The 17,137-nt window shown below is 34.1% G+C and overlaps 1 protein-coding gene across 2 annotated transcripts in view; it reads left to right on the top strand.

The window, feature by feature from the left end:
- Window positions 1-2,447: 2,447 nt before the first annotated feature.
- The window catches only part of LOC145629116 (protein RST1-like), a 43,877-nt gene continuing 29,187 nt past the window's right edge, over window positions 2,448-17,137 (top strand). The window contains exons 1-12 of one of the 2 annotated variants that reach the window (XM_081681627.1): window positions 2,448-2,998; window positions 6,008-6,292; window positions 6,423-6,506; window positions 7,707-7,983; window positions 8,571-8,821; window positions 11,039-11,210; window positions 11,298-11,485; window positions 12,091-12,191; window positions 12,647-12,722; window positions 13,214-13,345; window positions 13,464-13,545; window positions 15,371-15,443. In XM_081681627.1, the coding sequence (XP_081537753.1) occupies window positions 2,600-2,998; window positions 6,008-6,292; window positions 6,423-6,506; window positions 7,707-7,983; window positions 8,571-8,821; window positions 11,039-11,210; window positions 11,298-11,485; window positions 12,091-12,191; window positions 12,647-12,722; window positions 13,214-13,345; window positions 13,464-13,545; window positions 15,371-15,443 (2,120 nt within the window). In that variant the 5' untranslated portion in view covers window positions 2,448-2,599. Of the gene's footprint in view, window positions 2,999-6,007; window positions 6,293-6,312; window positions 6,507-7,706; window positions 7,984-8,570; window positions 8,822-11,038; window positions 11,211-11,297; window positions 11,486-12,090; window positions 12,192-12,646; window positions 12,723-13,213; window positions 13,346-13,463; window positions 13,546-15,370; window positions 15,444-17,137 lie in introns of those variants that run through there. The other variant, XM_081681628.1, reaches the window with a different exon arrangement.

The following is a 17,137-nucleotide window of genomic DNA, read 5'->3' as shown; positions in this document are numbered from 1 at the left end:
AGCAGAATCTAGAATTGATCTAGATGAATTTCCAAGTCCATTGTAAAAGGCTTAGATCAACTGCTATTGTGCCAGATTATGGTGGGGGCATTCTCTCTATAGATCCTCCTTTCCCAAGCCTCATATAGAGTTTCATCTAGCTCTTGGGAAAAGTTCTGAATTGCACTTTTTAACAAAGCTGTTCTCTCTGCAGGGTAATATTTATTATAAAAATTCAAAGCAATAATTTCCCAGTCAGTAATACCAAGTGCAGTTCTATTCAAACCATTAAACCATAATTTAGCTTTTCCACATATAGAAAAGGGATAAAGAATCTCCATGATTTGGTCTTGCGAGACCCCATCTTGCCTAATGGTATTTTTATATTGGCAGAAATCTGCAATGTGAAGATTAGGATCTTTAGCTCCACTGAATTGCTTCCACTCTATCATTGTGATAAATTGGGGTTTGATTTCAAATTGCACTCCATCAAGGGCCGGAGTAGGAGTAAGGTGTGGAAAATCCGTCAGGGACGGCTGCGAATAATCGCTGAGCTTCTTAGGTGATGTCATCTCTGATTCTGAATCTGAAGGAACTTCTGAATCACTAGATTCAGTTGGAGGGTCTATGTGATTATCGTTATCCCTAGAACCCGCCAAGATTTGCCTGTAAAGATTCTTTTATCTATGAAAAGAGCGCTCGATCTTGGGATCTAATGGAATATAACCTGATCTGGAACACCTAGGCATAAACAAAGAACTAAAAGACAAATATGAGAATTGCCTCAAAGAACTAACGTTCTCTGAGACAAGAGAGAATAATCTAGACTACAAAAAACAATCAGAAATATAAATAAAACCGTCTCCTCGGCAACGGCGCCAAATTTTGACAAGCTAAAGTCGTATTACTTTATAAAAAATAAGTCCTAAGTCCACTAACTATGCAGATAGAAAAGAAGGGCCGAACCACAAGGAAACAAGTCAATTTATTCACAATTAATCAAGAGTAATCTAAATTATTAAGTAACCAATTTTGTTATTAATTAAAGGAACTATACTACGAAGAATAAAAGTAAGGAGAAATAAAAGTAGGAGGAAATCAATAGCAACAACAACATCAAATTCACACCTCGAAACTCACCAAAAGCTCATCTTTACCATCGCAACTCCGAAATTCACCATGACACCGAACTGAACTAAGATCCATCACAATTTGCTCCATTGTTTTAGCTGATTTTTCTACGTCTTGCACTGAATTGAAACCTGAAATAAATGAATTAAAATGGGAAAGAGGAATTGTGTCAGAATTAAAATAAAAATTGAAGGTGTATTGATCTAATGATAATTTAGGTAAAAATGGTGATGATTTTGTGATTGATTAAATTCCCTAAAGCTTTTTTTTTTTTTAAAAAAAAAAAAAATTATTTTTAAGGAAACCTGAAGCTTTGAATTGAAATAATGTAGTAAAAATGTAAAGCCTTGATTGGATGTGGGTTTTGGAAGGATGCGTGCAGGGGCGGAGCTACGTTGATGCACACTGGTGCACGTGCACCAGCAGCCCTCCCCCCCCCCCCCCCCCCCCAAAAAAATGAAGTTTAATTTTTTTTTTTAAAGAAATCTATCAAAGAGACCAGTTATTATAAATAACAGGTCTCTTAGATACTAGTAGCAATAATGCAGACTTCACTCACCCACTTCCGCTTTATTATCGGTGCTTTATTTTTGTAGTGAAAAGAGCCGGTGGTTTAAACAGCTGGTCCCTAAGCCTCTAAGGTCATTTTTTTTGTAATTCTTTATAATAATGAGTCAAACAGACCGGTTATTAAAAAACAGGCCTTTATGGTCATTGTATATTTTTTTTCTTACTATTAAAATAATGGTTGGTCCCATTGGAGTAGATGTTATTTGTAGTAACTTTAGTTTGTAAGATGATTTTTTTTTTTAAGTACTATTTGATTGTAGTATAGATTTTTGTGTTCTTTTTTTGGATTGAAATCAATTTGGTTGTAATATAATTTTTTTTTTTAATATAATTTTTGGATTGAATACAATTATGAACTAGACCCAAAATTTTTTGTACTTTCATATGTGATTAATAAATGATGGTGACTCACCAACTCAAAAATTCTAGATCCGCCACTGGATGCGTGAAAGATGGAGTCATGAAGGAGGGGGTTGTTGTTGTTGACTTCCTGTTGTAGGTGGGGCTGCTCCGGCATGGGTGGGACGGTGGGTGAGCTCCGTTCGAGTGGGAGATCGGGAAGAGGGAAGGGGAACAAGAAAGAGGTTTTTTTTTTTAATTAATTTTTACGTTTTTGGTTTAAAAAATTAAAATTCGACCAATTAAAAGGTGACCTATGACAAGTCACTTTCTTTTACAGGTTACCAAAGAAACAAACCGGTTAAAGGACTGTTTTGAGCGGGGGCAAAGGCGGAATTATTTACTCAAAAGTGGGATTATCTTTTTAATTTAGGTTGTCGCCACTCCATTCCTCCGGGCGTAAGCTATACTCTTCGTCTGACAACCTTCCAATAACAACACCGCGGACACCTTATTTCACCGGAGGCAATTCTCCAAGTAATCGATTAATTCGCATAATTTCTTATTCAATTACCCTCCCATGGAAGCATACACTCCCTTACTAGTGCGAACCAAAGTGCCCCAACCCTCTCTTCAACGCTACGCTGTTATTCAAATTTTCGAAAAACTCCGATCAACACCTTCAATCTTAAACCCTAATTCAGACCCTGAAAGGGAGGCCATTACTCAATGCCTTCAGTCCTCTTCACTTGCTGTGGTTGATCAATCAGTGCACGAGCTTTGTCGCCTCGTCAAGGAGTCCAAATTAGACCATTCATTCGCCCTTCTTGAGCTTCAATCTGCTCTTGAAGGTTGCCCGCCTCGCTTCGTTAATGTTTTTGTTAAAGGAATTGGGTTTCTTGTTCGTTTCGGGTTTCGTAGTAAAAGGTTTATTTCAGAAAATTTTGTTCATGCCCCAGAGGATCATCCCTTTGTTAAGGTAACCTATTGCATTGAATTGTTTTATTAATCGATTATTTTAAATAAATATGTATTGCTTACTTGATTTGTCGTTACTCTTATTGCTGAATATGATTGATATTTTAATTAATTTGAGTTGGAATGTGACTATAAGTAATATTAATATGGAACAAGGTTGCACCAAGCAAAGTTTGAATCAAATTATAGGCCCAAATTTAATACAAAGTTAGTTGATTTATTTACAAAAATGCCACTAGTTAAACGGTTTTTTTGTTTATCAGGAAGAAAAACTATTTTCTCAAACTTTCCTTGTTATCATCTTTATGTTCATATTATTAACAAGAATGAGGTTTTGTTTAATACTTATTTTTGTTAGCATGTGACCATACTAAACTAGAAAAAACTATTAACAAAGTAGGCAAAATTGTGAAATCAACAATTTCGAGCGTGCAAGGATTATAGACCAAATCGTTATTTAGACTAGACCCAACATAAGAGAAGCAGTCCACGTCAGACTTGACTAGAGCAGACCTTATCAGACTTGACTAGAGCAGACCTTATCAGACTTGACTAGAGCAGACCTTATAATTGTAGACTAGTACACCTTAAAATGATGATGAGAACATAAAGCCGAAGTTAGAATTTCACTATATCATTCAAAGCGTATTGTAACTTGTGTGTGAATGCATGACTATGCAAAAACATACATGGCCTCCTTGCACTACTACACTAGTCAATGCATGATTATGCATGCTGATGAATTTTGGCCTAAGTGTGCAGCTTTGTAATGTACTCGGCAGGATTATTCAAGTTCAAGCATTTAACAGCATAATAAGTATCAATTTTTGAAATAATGAGCAGGGAAAAAAAAACTATTACTAAGCTACTTAAATTTGGTAGAAAGTGAATAGTTTGGCTACACCTAGCTGCATTGTTCCAACTGTTCCTCGCCTATGTTAATTGGGATGAACTTATAAGGAAAATGTGTCAACTAAACAGAGATGTTGGGAGCATGTATATATATGGGAAAGTACACAACATGACAATTAGCAGAACTTTCATACAATTCATTTGATCCTCTTTACCACTTGGAAAAACACTGTGACATCCTCGCCACGTGCAATTTTTGTAGTTGCAGTGTTCATTTTTTGTCAAACTCTTATTTACCATCTTTCTTTTATTCTATAAAAAGGGGAGATTTTGGTTGTCTTTCAAGACTGATCTTCTTTCTAAATCCCGTATTGCAGATCATTCCACAAATGACTAATGCAACCTAGCCACAGGCACCTTGCTGAATTCCGATTCTCTGTGGCAGCTGCAGCAATGCAGCAGCTCACTGACAAACTAAATATATGCTACCAAACATCCCTTTAAAACTGTATGATGTAAATTAACGTTACAAGATTTCCCTATCCAACTAATGACCTAATCAACTCCTTTTTTCAGAGCAGGGGCTGACTCACCTAAGCTTCCCCTGTCCAAAACAGCCTTTATGGCTTCATAATAGCAACAAACAGTCAAATACCATGTGAATGCTTCTCTAATTAAAACTTTGCTTTATAAATTTTGTGGAGTTACCAAAGTTGGCTTGAAAATGTTGTGGAATCATCAATCTCCAATTCTTCGGGAAGGATTTATTACTTCTCTTCAATGTTTGACTACCGAGTGCTACAAAAGTATATTGCTAATTTCAAGCAAAATGAACATCAAGTCATCTATCACTTTAAATTTGTGTGTGTGTGCGTGTGTAAATATATGTCTTTTACTCCACCTTCTATTTCAACTCTGAAAACTATGAGGGAATTATTTGATCTTACATGTAGCACTATGAACAAGAAGTTTTGAAACCTAAACACCTTTGAATCTACAACAATGCTTCTGGTCATGATTGAGAGCTAACAGACAGATGCAGGAAAAGTTGTGGCATGAAAATTTACAGTAAAATGACACCTGTGGTGTTTGTGGTCCTGTTGTGGGGTTTGTGGTCCTGTTCTGGTCAACAACAATGCTTCTGGTCCTGTTGTGGGGTTTGTGGTCCTGTTCTGGTCAACAACAATGCTTCTAGTCCTGTTGTGGTGTTTGTCCTGCAACTGAGTCTAGGGCTTCCTTAGTTGGTCTATTTGTTGTTATGCTGCTCCTGGTGGCTGGCACCCTTCCTGGAAGGTGGTGAGTTGCTTCAGAAGTAGCTTTGGTTCCTAGTGCTATGGTGAACCCTTCCTAGAAGGTGGCATTATGGTGCCAGGAACTGTTAGGGGTTGTTGGTTGCCTTTCTTGTTGGCTTGTGTAGTTTGGTATTGCAACTTAGCTTTTTGTAAGTTGTAATTGTTTGTTCTCCTTTTGGTAATAAAAGTTTCAATTTACCAAAAAAATAAAAATGACACCTGTGAATTGCTTGCAGTTTAGTAATTTTTGTACTTATTTTAGTAGTCTTTATGATTTTATTCTACCAGGTTAAGTTAACAGATACTGTTGGGAGCCTTAGCGATGATATATAAAGAGGATCTTTGTGATTGGACATAATAGTGGATTCTTGGTTCACTTTTGATGTGCCTTTTTCCTTTTACATTAATGAAATTTTTACCTCTTAAGAAAACTGACTAGCTAAAGGCTTGAATTGCTGCCTTTCGGCTAGTGAGATATATAGTATGGCTTTTAAAAGTGTACCTTTAAATTTGCTCAAAACTAATAGGTCTTGTAATTATGCCACTTTGATCTCGAATTCGATAAACCCTGAATGTAATTTATAGGGGAATAGTATCATTACGTACTTGGATTTTAGAGCTTATTTACGAAGCATTGTATATTTTGTAATATTGCTTTTGTACTGCAACATTTTAAATATAGAGAATTTTTTTAACTGCTGCCTTTTATTGGTGAACGTGTGCTCTATCTTACTGGAAGTAAAATGGGGATTCCCATGTTTTAAATTTTGGGATCTAATCTTCCTGAAAACATTTGACTCCCTCTGCTCCATATGTCTGTCAAAGTTTTCAAAATGCTTAAATTTTGAAACTTTTTATATTTCCAGGTTTTAGCAAGTCGTTCAGAGTCACAAAATGAACTTGTTCAACAAGTTGTATTGTTTGTGGTGCATGGCAAGCAAAATGGGATTGGTGAAGTCTGTGACTACTTGAGGCCTCTGTTAACCTTCTCTGTTCTGATGTCATGCTCTTCAGATTCATCATTGTCCTCATTCTTGAGTCTTGTGATTTATTCATTGATGTCTCTTTGTTGCTCCTTACTTAATGAGGCGAGTCCTCTTTTGGAGATGCTGATTGATTGTTTGAGGTGCTTTAGCCTTAGAGGTGCTGAGGTAAGTAGACTGGAGCATGAAGTTCTGTACAACATTAAAATTTTTGAGGATTGATCTTGTCTGTTGGTAGAATTAGAGAATTTTTTACTTGAAAGAACTGCTACTGCTTTTGTCTGGTTTGTTTTTACAGGATATTGGGAAAGTTGTCATTTTTGCCGAATTATTAGTGGATGCGCACAGTGTAGTTTTGCAGCACTTAGTTAAGATTGGATCTGTATGTTTTCTTTTCCTTATTTTTCCCCTCCTTTAATTCATCTGTATTTAGCACTTGTTTCTACTCCCTTTATTTTCTTAGCTGTTCCAATTTGACTTGCACTTTTTTTGGCCCGCAACTTTAACGCTTAATATATATATTTCCTCTGTTCTTTTTTAGTTTACACGTTTTGACGTTTGACACTATTCACAAACTCTTGTTTGACTAGCTTTTCTGTGTTATAGTTATTATAAAACAAATCTTATTGAAAACGTCTCAATTTATATTTTCATAATATCAACTTTTTTCTAACTTTTTGATAATAAGAAATATTAGAGGTTGAAAATCTGCATTGACAAATGTGGTAAAAGAAATGTTTCAACCAAATAAGAACAAAAGAAGAAAGTATTTTTAGGTATAAGTTATAAACAGTTAATGTTTTAAAACAATATTAATATTTCAACATTTGAACTTTTACTTTATTTCCTAAAGGAAAAACATAGTCATGTGGGATCTTGTTAACTTCGTCTTGTGACGTGATTTTAATATATCAGTTAAAGTTGTGCTTTTCTACATGTTCCAATATTTATGATACTGAGAAAGTACTAATATGAATGTATGGTCAATGTGAGGTTTATTAATCAGTGCCAGAAGTTAAGAAAAAAAAAAAAACAATATGGAGTCCTTTATTTTAATGAATGGAAATCCTTCTTGCTTCTGCTGTCAATATACATCTAAAACCACTTATGTTGATGATGCTGTTGTGCTGTATGTCTGTAGTTACAAGAATCAAAATAAAGAATTGAAAAAGATCAAAAGGGCAGATAATGTTAAAAGAAGAGGTGTGGGTTGCATTATCTCGCTCTTTTAATGGATTTCATACTTCCTCCTAAATCCAAACTGGCTGGGGGAGAATTTCTGACAGATTCATGCTATTCCTGATACTGAGTCTAGGTACCATATTGCCTTGTAGCCAACGGGGGGGCTGGGAAAAGGGAGGGAAGGAGGTAGAGGAGAGCCATTGCTGTAAATCCGCTATCTTTATAATTTTCACGAATCTTATGGGAGAGTCCATATTCTCTAATATCAGTTGCAAATTTCAGAGCAATCATTTGTCAAGAGTGACACTTATATGAAATTTACCTATGCTTGCTAATTATTCAAGCAGAAGAAGTTTATTACTTCGTTTTGCTATTCTGATGTTCAAATTTTATTTGATAGATGGTTACTGAAGCTCAATTAATTGGGGTGAAACTGTTGGATGCTCTTCTCACATTGTGCTTGGAGTTTGAAACGTGTAATATTGAAAGCAAGCCTGTCCTTGAACTATCAAGGAGACTTTTGAGTTTCCAGAAAGAGCTTAAATTGCACTATCTCCCTCAATTTTACTCTCCTATGTTATCTCTCTTTGTGCTTCTAGCTCAATTGGAACTTGAAGATGAAAAGTTATTTGTCCTTGATCTCCTAGCATATATCCTCAAATGGAGAATTCATGATGGTGAGAACATTCTCCTTCCCTCCCTGCCTTCCTCCCTCCCTTTTTTATTTGGCAAGATGGTAGGTTGAAGCTTTGGTATGATAGAATCTGATGAAAGAAAGCTGTTTAGCTTAACGACTCTGATCGTTGAGATGATTACTATGACAAGAGGTGTGACAAAAAATAAGAGATTACATGGTCTCCAGGCTCTCCACTTCTGTATTTTTATTTTTTATTCTTGTCTCACATCTTTACTCATGAATAATATTAAGCCATTATCTCTCTCTCTCTCTCTTTTTTTTTTTTTTTCCCCTATACTTTTTAATCCCCAATATTGTATTCCATTTAATACAACATTAAACGTAGTGCCAGCCAAGTAGAGCACTTAGGGAATATTACTCTAGCTTTTGAAATGAAATACTGCAGACCCTTGGGAAGGAAACAACGCCTATCCATGATATTGAACAAAAATAATGGAGTGTGTAATTTAGTTTTTCTGATTTATAGAATGAATGTAAACCTCTAAGCTGCATGGCTTTATGTTTTTGTGATATATGTAGCTCTAACTTAGCACCTTTATAATCAAATTTCTAATGGCCTTGTTGCAGAGAATGTTATGCCGGGAGCTGTATGTAACCCATGTGAAGTGTCTTTGTTCTTTTTTCCTATCATCAGCTTGATGTCTTCTCCTTCAAACACTGTGAAACAAGCAGCATCTCAGTTTCTTTTGATGTTGGAAAAGCTCCTTGTAAGTCGTTCGACCTCGTTGAAGGACGAACTATCTATTCAAAGGGAATCTTTATTTGTAAGCAAGCTTGAAATGACCATCCTAAGGCTGCTGCGGCATTTATGGCTTCAGGTAGTTTTTTCTTTCTATGTTGTTTTATTGATTACATGGTTCATTTTTTTTAATTTTTTTATTTTTTATGGACTCGTTGCATTGTTTTTCCTGGTTAAAATGCCATTGATAATGCAATAAAGCAAATTAATTGTTCTCTTCAATACCACACTAATAGCAACAACTGAACAATAAGATTAGCTATTAGCTATGTAGAATTGAAGAGAGGAACAGGAACTATAAGATAAAGGGAGAAAGAAGCTTGTTCCATTATTTCCATATGATATGAAGGCATTGAAGGGTACTAAGATTTCCTGTTTGTCTTCTACTGATCTATTAATTTGTTGCACAAAAATCCTTTGAACTTTTGAAGTTAGATTAGATATAGTATTAGTCTTACATTGATCAATTGAATTGTTATACATAAATCCTTTAAAGTTAAATACCTGTACAAAATACCCAAAAATTTGTAAGCAAATAATCCACAATTGCTAATTTAAGGTTGTTAACTTGACTAGCTGATTGATAGTTAAAGAAACAATTACAAATTAGATAACTTGAGTATCACTCTCCAGTTTATAACTTGAGGCTACAAGTCTCTCTTCTAGTTTCTCACTCTCTAATTGCATAACTTCTACTCTCTAGCATTAATCTACTTATACTCAAGTGATACAAACAACCCTAACATTAATTACATTTGTCTACTACTACTTAGAGAATCACAACAGTGCCATGGCTCCCTAGTGGAACATTAATTCGATTTGTCTTCTTCCTTCCTCGTCCCTTTGCTGCAGTTTAAGGTTGTCCCCCATTTTTCTAGCCAATTCTGCTTTTGAATGTTGTCTCCCGCCTCTTTGAGCTGTTTGACCTTTGAGTATAGACCTTGGTTGCTGGTTGGGCCGCCAGTTGTTGGTCCACAACAGAATCCATCTCTTAAATCTTTGGCAATTCTCTACCAATTACTTAATTTTATAAGATTAAAGTTCATGTTGCAAAATAATAAGTTTATATAAAATAGTACTCGCCAAATCGTATGCAACCTACATAATGAGTAAAATTATATTAAAAAATCCTTCCCATAATGTTTTTTCTTGAGTATGCTAACCAGAATTCATATTCTCTGCTGACATCTCAACATAAAAGCTACATTCTTATCAAATTACAACAATTAGTATTTAAAAATTGTTCTTATATAAGTAGTACTATCCAAATTGTATGCAACTACATAATGAGCAAAATGATATAGAAAATCTTTACTCATTATATATTTTTCTTAATAATGCTAACTAAAATTCAGATTTCCTACTGACATCCCAACATAAAAGCTACATTCTCTCCAAATCAAAACCATGAGAATACATGGGGATAGTAGTTTGTCAAGAAAAAGTGATTAAGTTGGCGAATTAGCTTAAATACAAAAAAAAAAAAAAAAAAAAAAAAAAGAGAAAAAAAAAAGTGAAGGGAGGTTAATGGACAAATGAAATTGAAGAGATGATGAAGAGAATGAATGCTTCCAAATTTTAATGCTATCAATAAGTAATAATGAAAAACCTAGCAACTTTGGTTGGTAACTCGCCACCTTATATTCTTGAAAACTTTTATTTATGAAGATATTGAGCAGCCAGTAAAATTTATAACAAGAACTGAAGAATCATGGTATGTTTAGGAGAAAAAATGAGGTGATTTTTGGTGGTAAAACCTGTAGTAAATGACTTTTCTAAATTATAATATATAAACATTTACAATAGTACAATAGCTTAGGCTTTGTTATCTTCACCTAATTTTCACTCATTCAGGTATAATAAGTTCATATAAGATAAGATAGTAGGGATAATAAGCTCGGATAAATAAAAAGGCTGAAAGCTTAGATAAGATAATATAAGGGAGATAAGGGCTGATGGATTATAATAAGGTCTACTAAGATTGCCTTTCTTAGTTTGTTATGCCTTTTTGAATGATAAACCCTGGTCCCATTCACAACTTTTTTAGGGTTAAGAAGATTTTTTCCTTTGGTTTTTATATTTTTATGTTTTTTTTTTATTTATATGTAAATTAACATGTACTATAATAAAATTTACAGTTGAATGGTATGATGCCCTTTGTGATTGTATGGGATGATGTTAGATCAAAGCAATTAAAATTAGTTGTGGTATGATGCTTGAGAAAGATTAATGAATGCACTAGCTGTAATCCATAATTGTAATTGATGCCATTTTCCTTTGCCCACATGTCTTGCAGGATTTACCCCCCTGTTCTTTCTTTCTAAACATTTATTCTGCCTGTGGAAATAGAAATTATGAGAGTGGATCAAAATCTTGGCTATCTCATCTAGGAAAATATGCTTTGTCTATTGCTGAGAGACACAAGTCCTCTGTCCTCATGTCATCATCTCACGAAGTTGTCTCAACTGGTAAAGTCCTTGTATCAAAGCTGAGAGTGTAATTCATGCCTGAATTGAATTTATGATGATTTTTTTACATTTATTTGATGCATATAGAGGTACCTTTTCTGCTGGGTGCGCTTACTGGAAGTCTGGTTGTACATCAATCTTTGGGAAGCAGTGCTATAGAAACATTAGCTGCTCTCAGCAATATGGAACCCAAACTTGGTGTTTCACTGCTGCTAGCTGTGTTATACTACTGCAATTTATTAAGGTCAAACATCAAAGATTGTAATGAATGGCTAGTAAGTGTCTTTCTCTCTGTTACTAGCTCACCAAGTATGTATAATTTCAATCCTATCAAATTTCTGTTATTCCGTGGACGCTATCTAGCTTGGTAAGTGCTGTATTGGGGGTAATAGTCGGGGTACCCATGAGGCCATGATCTAGGATTGAATCCTTTATAGTCATCTATAACACTGCCCCTTGTGGCTTTATCTATACATGAAAAAAAGGACTTTTCATACTTAATAACTTATAAGTATGTTTTCAGATGTAGATAAATATTTATGTACTTCCTTTGTTTCAAAAAAAAAAAGCAACGATTGCTACTTTGGGATATTTCAAATAAAAAAAAGCTACACTTCACCTTTTCGTAACTTCTACAATATATCATTTCTTCGCTCATGCTTGGCCCACTATTTTTCTCTCCTCTCCCCTCTATCTTGTTTTAAATATATTTTTTGCACTTACTTTTTGTATGTCACATGGGTTGCTTTGTCTCTCTCCTTATGCCTAAATTAATGTGTCATATGCAACTATGCAAGTGCTGCAACTTTAGTGAAATGGAGGAAGTATTATGGAGAAGGGTTGAATGCAACATTTACTAAAAACTTTTGAAATGTTGCAGTTGAAACTTTTGACAATGCTATCTGTACTTGCTTCAAACTCCTCAATGTTACCTTTGATATTACAAACAGTCCTACCAATGCTTCAGAAGGATTCAAATCCGTAAGTGCATTGGTTTACTTTTATTACCACAATGATTTCCTGTGCTTGTATGCATTTTATTAATTATATTTGCGTATCCAGGATAAAAAAAATTCTCAATGTATATGTGTCCCTCAAAAAGTTAATTGGTTCAATTCATTCATGCAACTCAATTGTCCGAGATATAGCAAGTCAAGTAAGATAATCAAACTCCCAAGAAGAAATTTAAAGAATAAATTAAAAAAGAGGATAACATCTAAGATATCTTTGCTGAACCCTGTTTTTTGGATATTTTTGCTTGCTATATATATCTCTCTGATGATTCTATTAAGCATCATTTTCTTGTTATATTTCTTTGTGTACTTTGTCGCTAGAGCTTAAGAGCTATCACTTTGTAAAATTCTGCTATTATGGCTTTTTTTTTTCTCAGACAGGTCAAAATATAAACTAGTTCTGATAGTTTATTTCTTCTGCAGGGTCTTGTATGCAACTTCACTTCGTTTGCTTTGTAAGGCCTGGGAGATTAATGATAGGGTCTTCGGGAGCTTGCGTGTAAGCATGCTATCTGTCTTTGTTAACTTGTGTAAAATCTTGTTGCTGAAGGATCTAAGTTAATAATGTGTAGTTTATGTAGTTAATAGTATGTAGTTTACATAAGAGGGTCTATATTTCTTATAAGCTTCATTTATGGACCTGGCATGAATGTTCCTCATCATATTCTGTTTCAAATATTTTTTTTTGGGCTCATATAATTTGGTTCATGTAGCCGACCCCACTTATGGGATTAAGGCTTTGATTGATTTCTTCCTTTTCTTCTCTTGGTTTGCACTTTGTGGAATAAGAATTGTTTGGCTGCTTTCAGTTTTCACTTTCTTGTTGGTTCTGGGATAAGTACTTACATATATAAATAAACTGATGGAATTAGAATGACCATCAGGGACTGGAGTATTATCCTTTCTAATAATTATTTTATTTATTTAAATTGTTTGACTTGCAAGTTCTGGAACTTCTTGATAAATTTTGGTTTCCTTTGTGTTATATAGAGCTTTCTGCTGCCGGAATGTTTTGTTGAATTCAGATTTGATGAAACTATTTCTATAAGTATGGCTGCTTCTCTTCGGGATGTTTGCAGAAGAAATCCAGAAAGGGGTGTACAGCTGATTCTATCTGTAGCAGTATGGAAGTTTTGTTGCTTCTGCCACCTGTCTTTTTGGTTCATTTTTTATCTTCTTCTACCTTACCATAATCTTCCTGGTTCATTACCTTAATGTTTTCTTTTTTCTAAATCAATAGGTGTGCATTGAGTCCAGTGGTTCCATAATTCGAGCTCTGGGATATCAAAGCATTGGCTACCTTTGTGAAGCTGACGCAGTTGGTAAGCCTACTTTGCCACAATAATTAACCACTTGAGTAGCATATCCCAAAAAAACAGACTAATTTAAAATATATATTGTGCTATGCGAAGAATGAATATTTAAGGTATTAGGTGTGTTCTTTCCTACTTTATATACTGATTTGAACTGATCTGAAAACATATTTTTTGCAACTCATTAGTCAAAACATTTAAATACCAAACGACCAAATTGGCATATTTTTTGTAAAATGTTGGTCTGCAGTAGTCAAAAGAACATTTTTGGCGACATTTGAGTAATTCAAAATACATCTGGTGACAATTAGGCCAAACAATATTTTAGATGGAAGAATTAAGCAGAGGTGTTGTACATTGCCTCATTTATTCAAAATTTTTAAACAACTTTTCTCTTTGGTTATTTGTTTTTAGAGTATATATGGTATTGTTGTCTCACATGCTCAAGTTTGATGAAAGCATAATTACAAGTTCAATTTTTATGATATTAAAATAAAAAAATATAAGTGTTTGTTGAAGTGGGTCCTCGATAAATTTGCAAGCAAACTTATATTTTCTTCTTTACATAAATGTTGCAGTGTTTCCTTTTTTATGGAACTTTTATAGTTATTATATGTTCTTTTTCCTCTCCCTCTCACTCATCCTATCATTTGGGCTCCCTCTTTTTAGTTCTTTTTTACCTATCTCCTCATCACATTGTTTTCATAAAATCCTATGTTTAGAGCTGTAATATTTATGAAACAAAGGAGATATTTCATTTGAATGAGATTCTAGTACATGATATGTAGTATCTGAGCAATCATCACAAAGTAAAAAAAAACACTATATAATTGGCTCATCATCAATATTTTTCACGATTTAAAAATATCAATGCGTATTGTAAATACTGTTTTATCTTTCTAAATTCCTTATTTTGTTTTCCAAACTACATTCAATAATCACGATTTGACTCGACTTTCGATGCTCGGTTTCGACGCTCTAAGCTCGAATTTCCGACGTCTAAATATTTAACACTCGGGCGACGAATTAATTTCTTCCGAATTAATTCGTCGAGTCGGTTTGTATATTTGCTTGGGTGTGACCCGAAGGGTTCAGTCAAGATTAAGCTGTAATATGAATTATACATTAATATTACTGATCGGAAGCGGCCTCCACCCAGGCATTCCGATCACTTGACCTTACGGAATATATTAGCTTTCTAATAATACTGAACCCGCTATCAGAATAATACACTTGTTCGAAGGACACCATTCCTTTCATATATCTCACAAATAATACCCCTTTGTTGCAAATAATAGTTAATGAAGGTAGTATATAACATTAGAGCAAAAAAATAAAAATTTTCACTTAGTTCTTATGGTGTATTATGTTCTTCTGAAATCTCCCAAACTTATTAAACCTAATTTAAATGTATTGGAACTAATTAGAGTTGATTAGACCCAATTACATGAGACTAAACTTGATAGATAAACTTATCCGCCCTAATTAAAACTTATTGGAATGTGTTAAGCCCAGGACTTATTTTATAAGAGGATGAGAATGCACCCTTTTATCTCTTTGTTCATTTTTTTCTTTCTATAATTCATTTGTAAAGAATTTATTCTTTTGTTTTTGATATGTAAACACTTTATGGTTTGTTAAGGTATTGTGACTTTTGCAAGGTTTCCGTAGAAGGTTGGTGATGTTTGTGTTAGTATTAATATCATCTCACGACTTTTGTTACCTGTCCCTTGAGTTGTTTGATTTGCCAAGGTGGTAGGAAATATATTAAAATGTGTCATATGGGAATACATATAGCTTTAAATTGTAAACTCATTAGTTTATCTTTTGCTAGATTTCTATACGGCATGGAATGTCATCGCAAAATATGGACCAAAGTATTCCACGGATCCCGTACTTGCTTATAGGTAATCTTGCTTTGTATGACCTTTTTTTTTAATACTAAATGTGTTGTATAACTTTCTTAGGATTTGTGTAATGAACTGATTATCTGGTAAATAATCTGATTTAATAATGCAAGTAAATAAAGATTAAAGCTTGGATTTTGATTGATAATGGTGAAATGGTTACAAAGATAGGTTAATAGCTTAAGGCTATCAATCCTTGAAAGTGAGTTTAGCTCACAACTCCAAAATGGCTTTAGGCCATAACTCTCCAAAAGCTTCACACCAAATTTCTGCCTACCTATTTCCTTCCTTTCACTCTCTATTTATACTAAGGATTATTAACCTAGTGAGCTAATATTAGTAAAATACCTATACTATCCCTCCTTAGGTTGATCTATTACAATTAGGTAGTTGTGTTTATCTCATGCTACAATTTAAATAACATTGTGTACACTACCTTATGTTTTTCATAATGTTTCGTGGCTTATAAAGATAAATAGAAATTTGTAAATGATTGAGAAAGTAGAAACAAGATTATTTTGTATTTATTTGGTTGTTTAGAGCCTTTACAAATTTCAAATATTATAAAGGGCTAATTCATTTTGTATTTATTTGGTTGTTTAGAGCCTAACAAATTTCAAATTTTACAAAAAAGAATTATATTTTTGTTACAAACATACTATGGCTAGGGCCTATGCTACTTACGATTTTCATTTCACCTCTATTGCCCATCTCAGATCCATGACATTTGAACATGGGTATGTGTTGGATTTTGATGTTGAATGTATTTGCAATGACACATCAAATACGAATTTATGCACATTGATTATGAACTAATATGAATATTTATGTACCTCTTATAGTGTGCCTTCCCTAAACCAATTCAATCAAGTTACAAACTTCTAGAACCACACACAAAGCTCCTCTAATGGTAAACACACACATGATTGAACCACAATAAGATTTACAGCTTAAATTAATTGAAGAAGAATTCTTCCTCACACGTGGAGTTGAATATGGACATGTCGTGTGGTTTTATAGTATAGGATAGAATCAATCTCACTTAATTCTTTCCTAAAGTATCTCCACCTAAAATGGAAAACCTAGAACTAGGATTTCTTTCTATTTTTATTTCTCCCTTTGGTTAACCACTTGCGCCTCTTTGCTTGTCTTGGGGTAATGTCGTAAACATGTAATGTTGTCCTTGCTAAGAGCATGGACCATAAGTTTATGGTTGGTTCGATTCATACTTGAGTGCCACTCTATAGGATTAGTTGTTTCTAGCTAAGCGTATATTATCTTCTTCTCTTGAACAACTTAATCCCATAAGTGGGGTCTGCTACTTGAACAACATGAGGACTTCCCAGGAGGTCACCTATTCTAGTATTACTCTCAATCATTGTGGCTCATGTTAAGTGACGTGACAAAGTTTTACACTGGCTGGGACTACTGTAACCTCCTCCTAAATGTATCAAATCCTAATTTAACCAACAAATCCTTCTTTGTATCAGATCCTATAAACTATCCTTTAGAGTAATGCACATTGTTCGAAGGTCATACTTCCAGGTATGGACACTTTGACGAATCATTTGGTGTTTTGACTAAAAAGCTGGAAACTTTAAATATAAAAACTGACTTTGAATTTTGGTCTTTGAATCCGAGTAACATAGACTAGAACATCATATAATCACTTGTCAAATTTATTTCTCAATCTT

This window comes from Chenopodium album, chromosome 4, assembly GCF_948465745.1.
Source record: "Chenopodium album chromosome 4, dcCheAlbu1.1, whole genome shotgun sequence".
Taxonomy (NCBI): domain Eukaryota; kingdom Viridiplantae; phylum Streptophyta; class Magnoliopsida; order Caryophyllales; family Amaranthaceae; genus Chenopodium; species Chenopodium album.
This window is presented reverse-complemented; position numbering and strand designations above follow the sequence as displayed.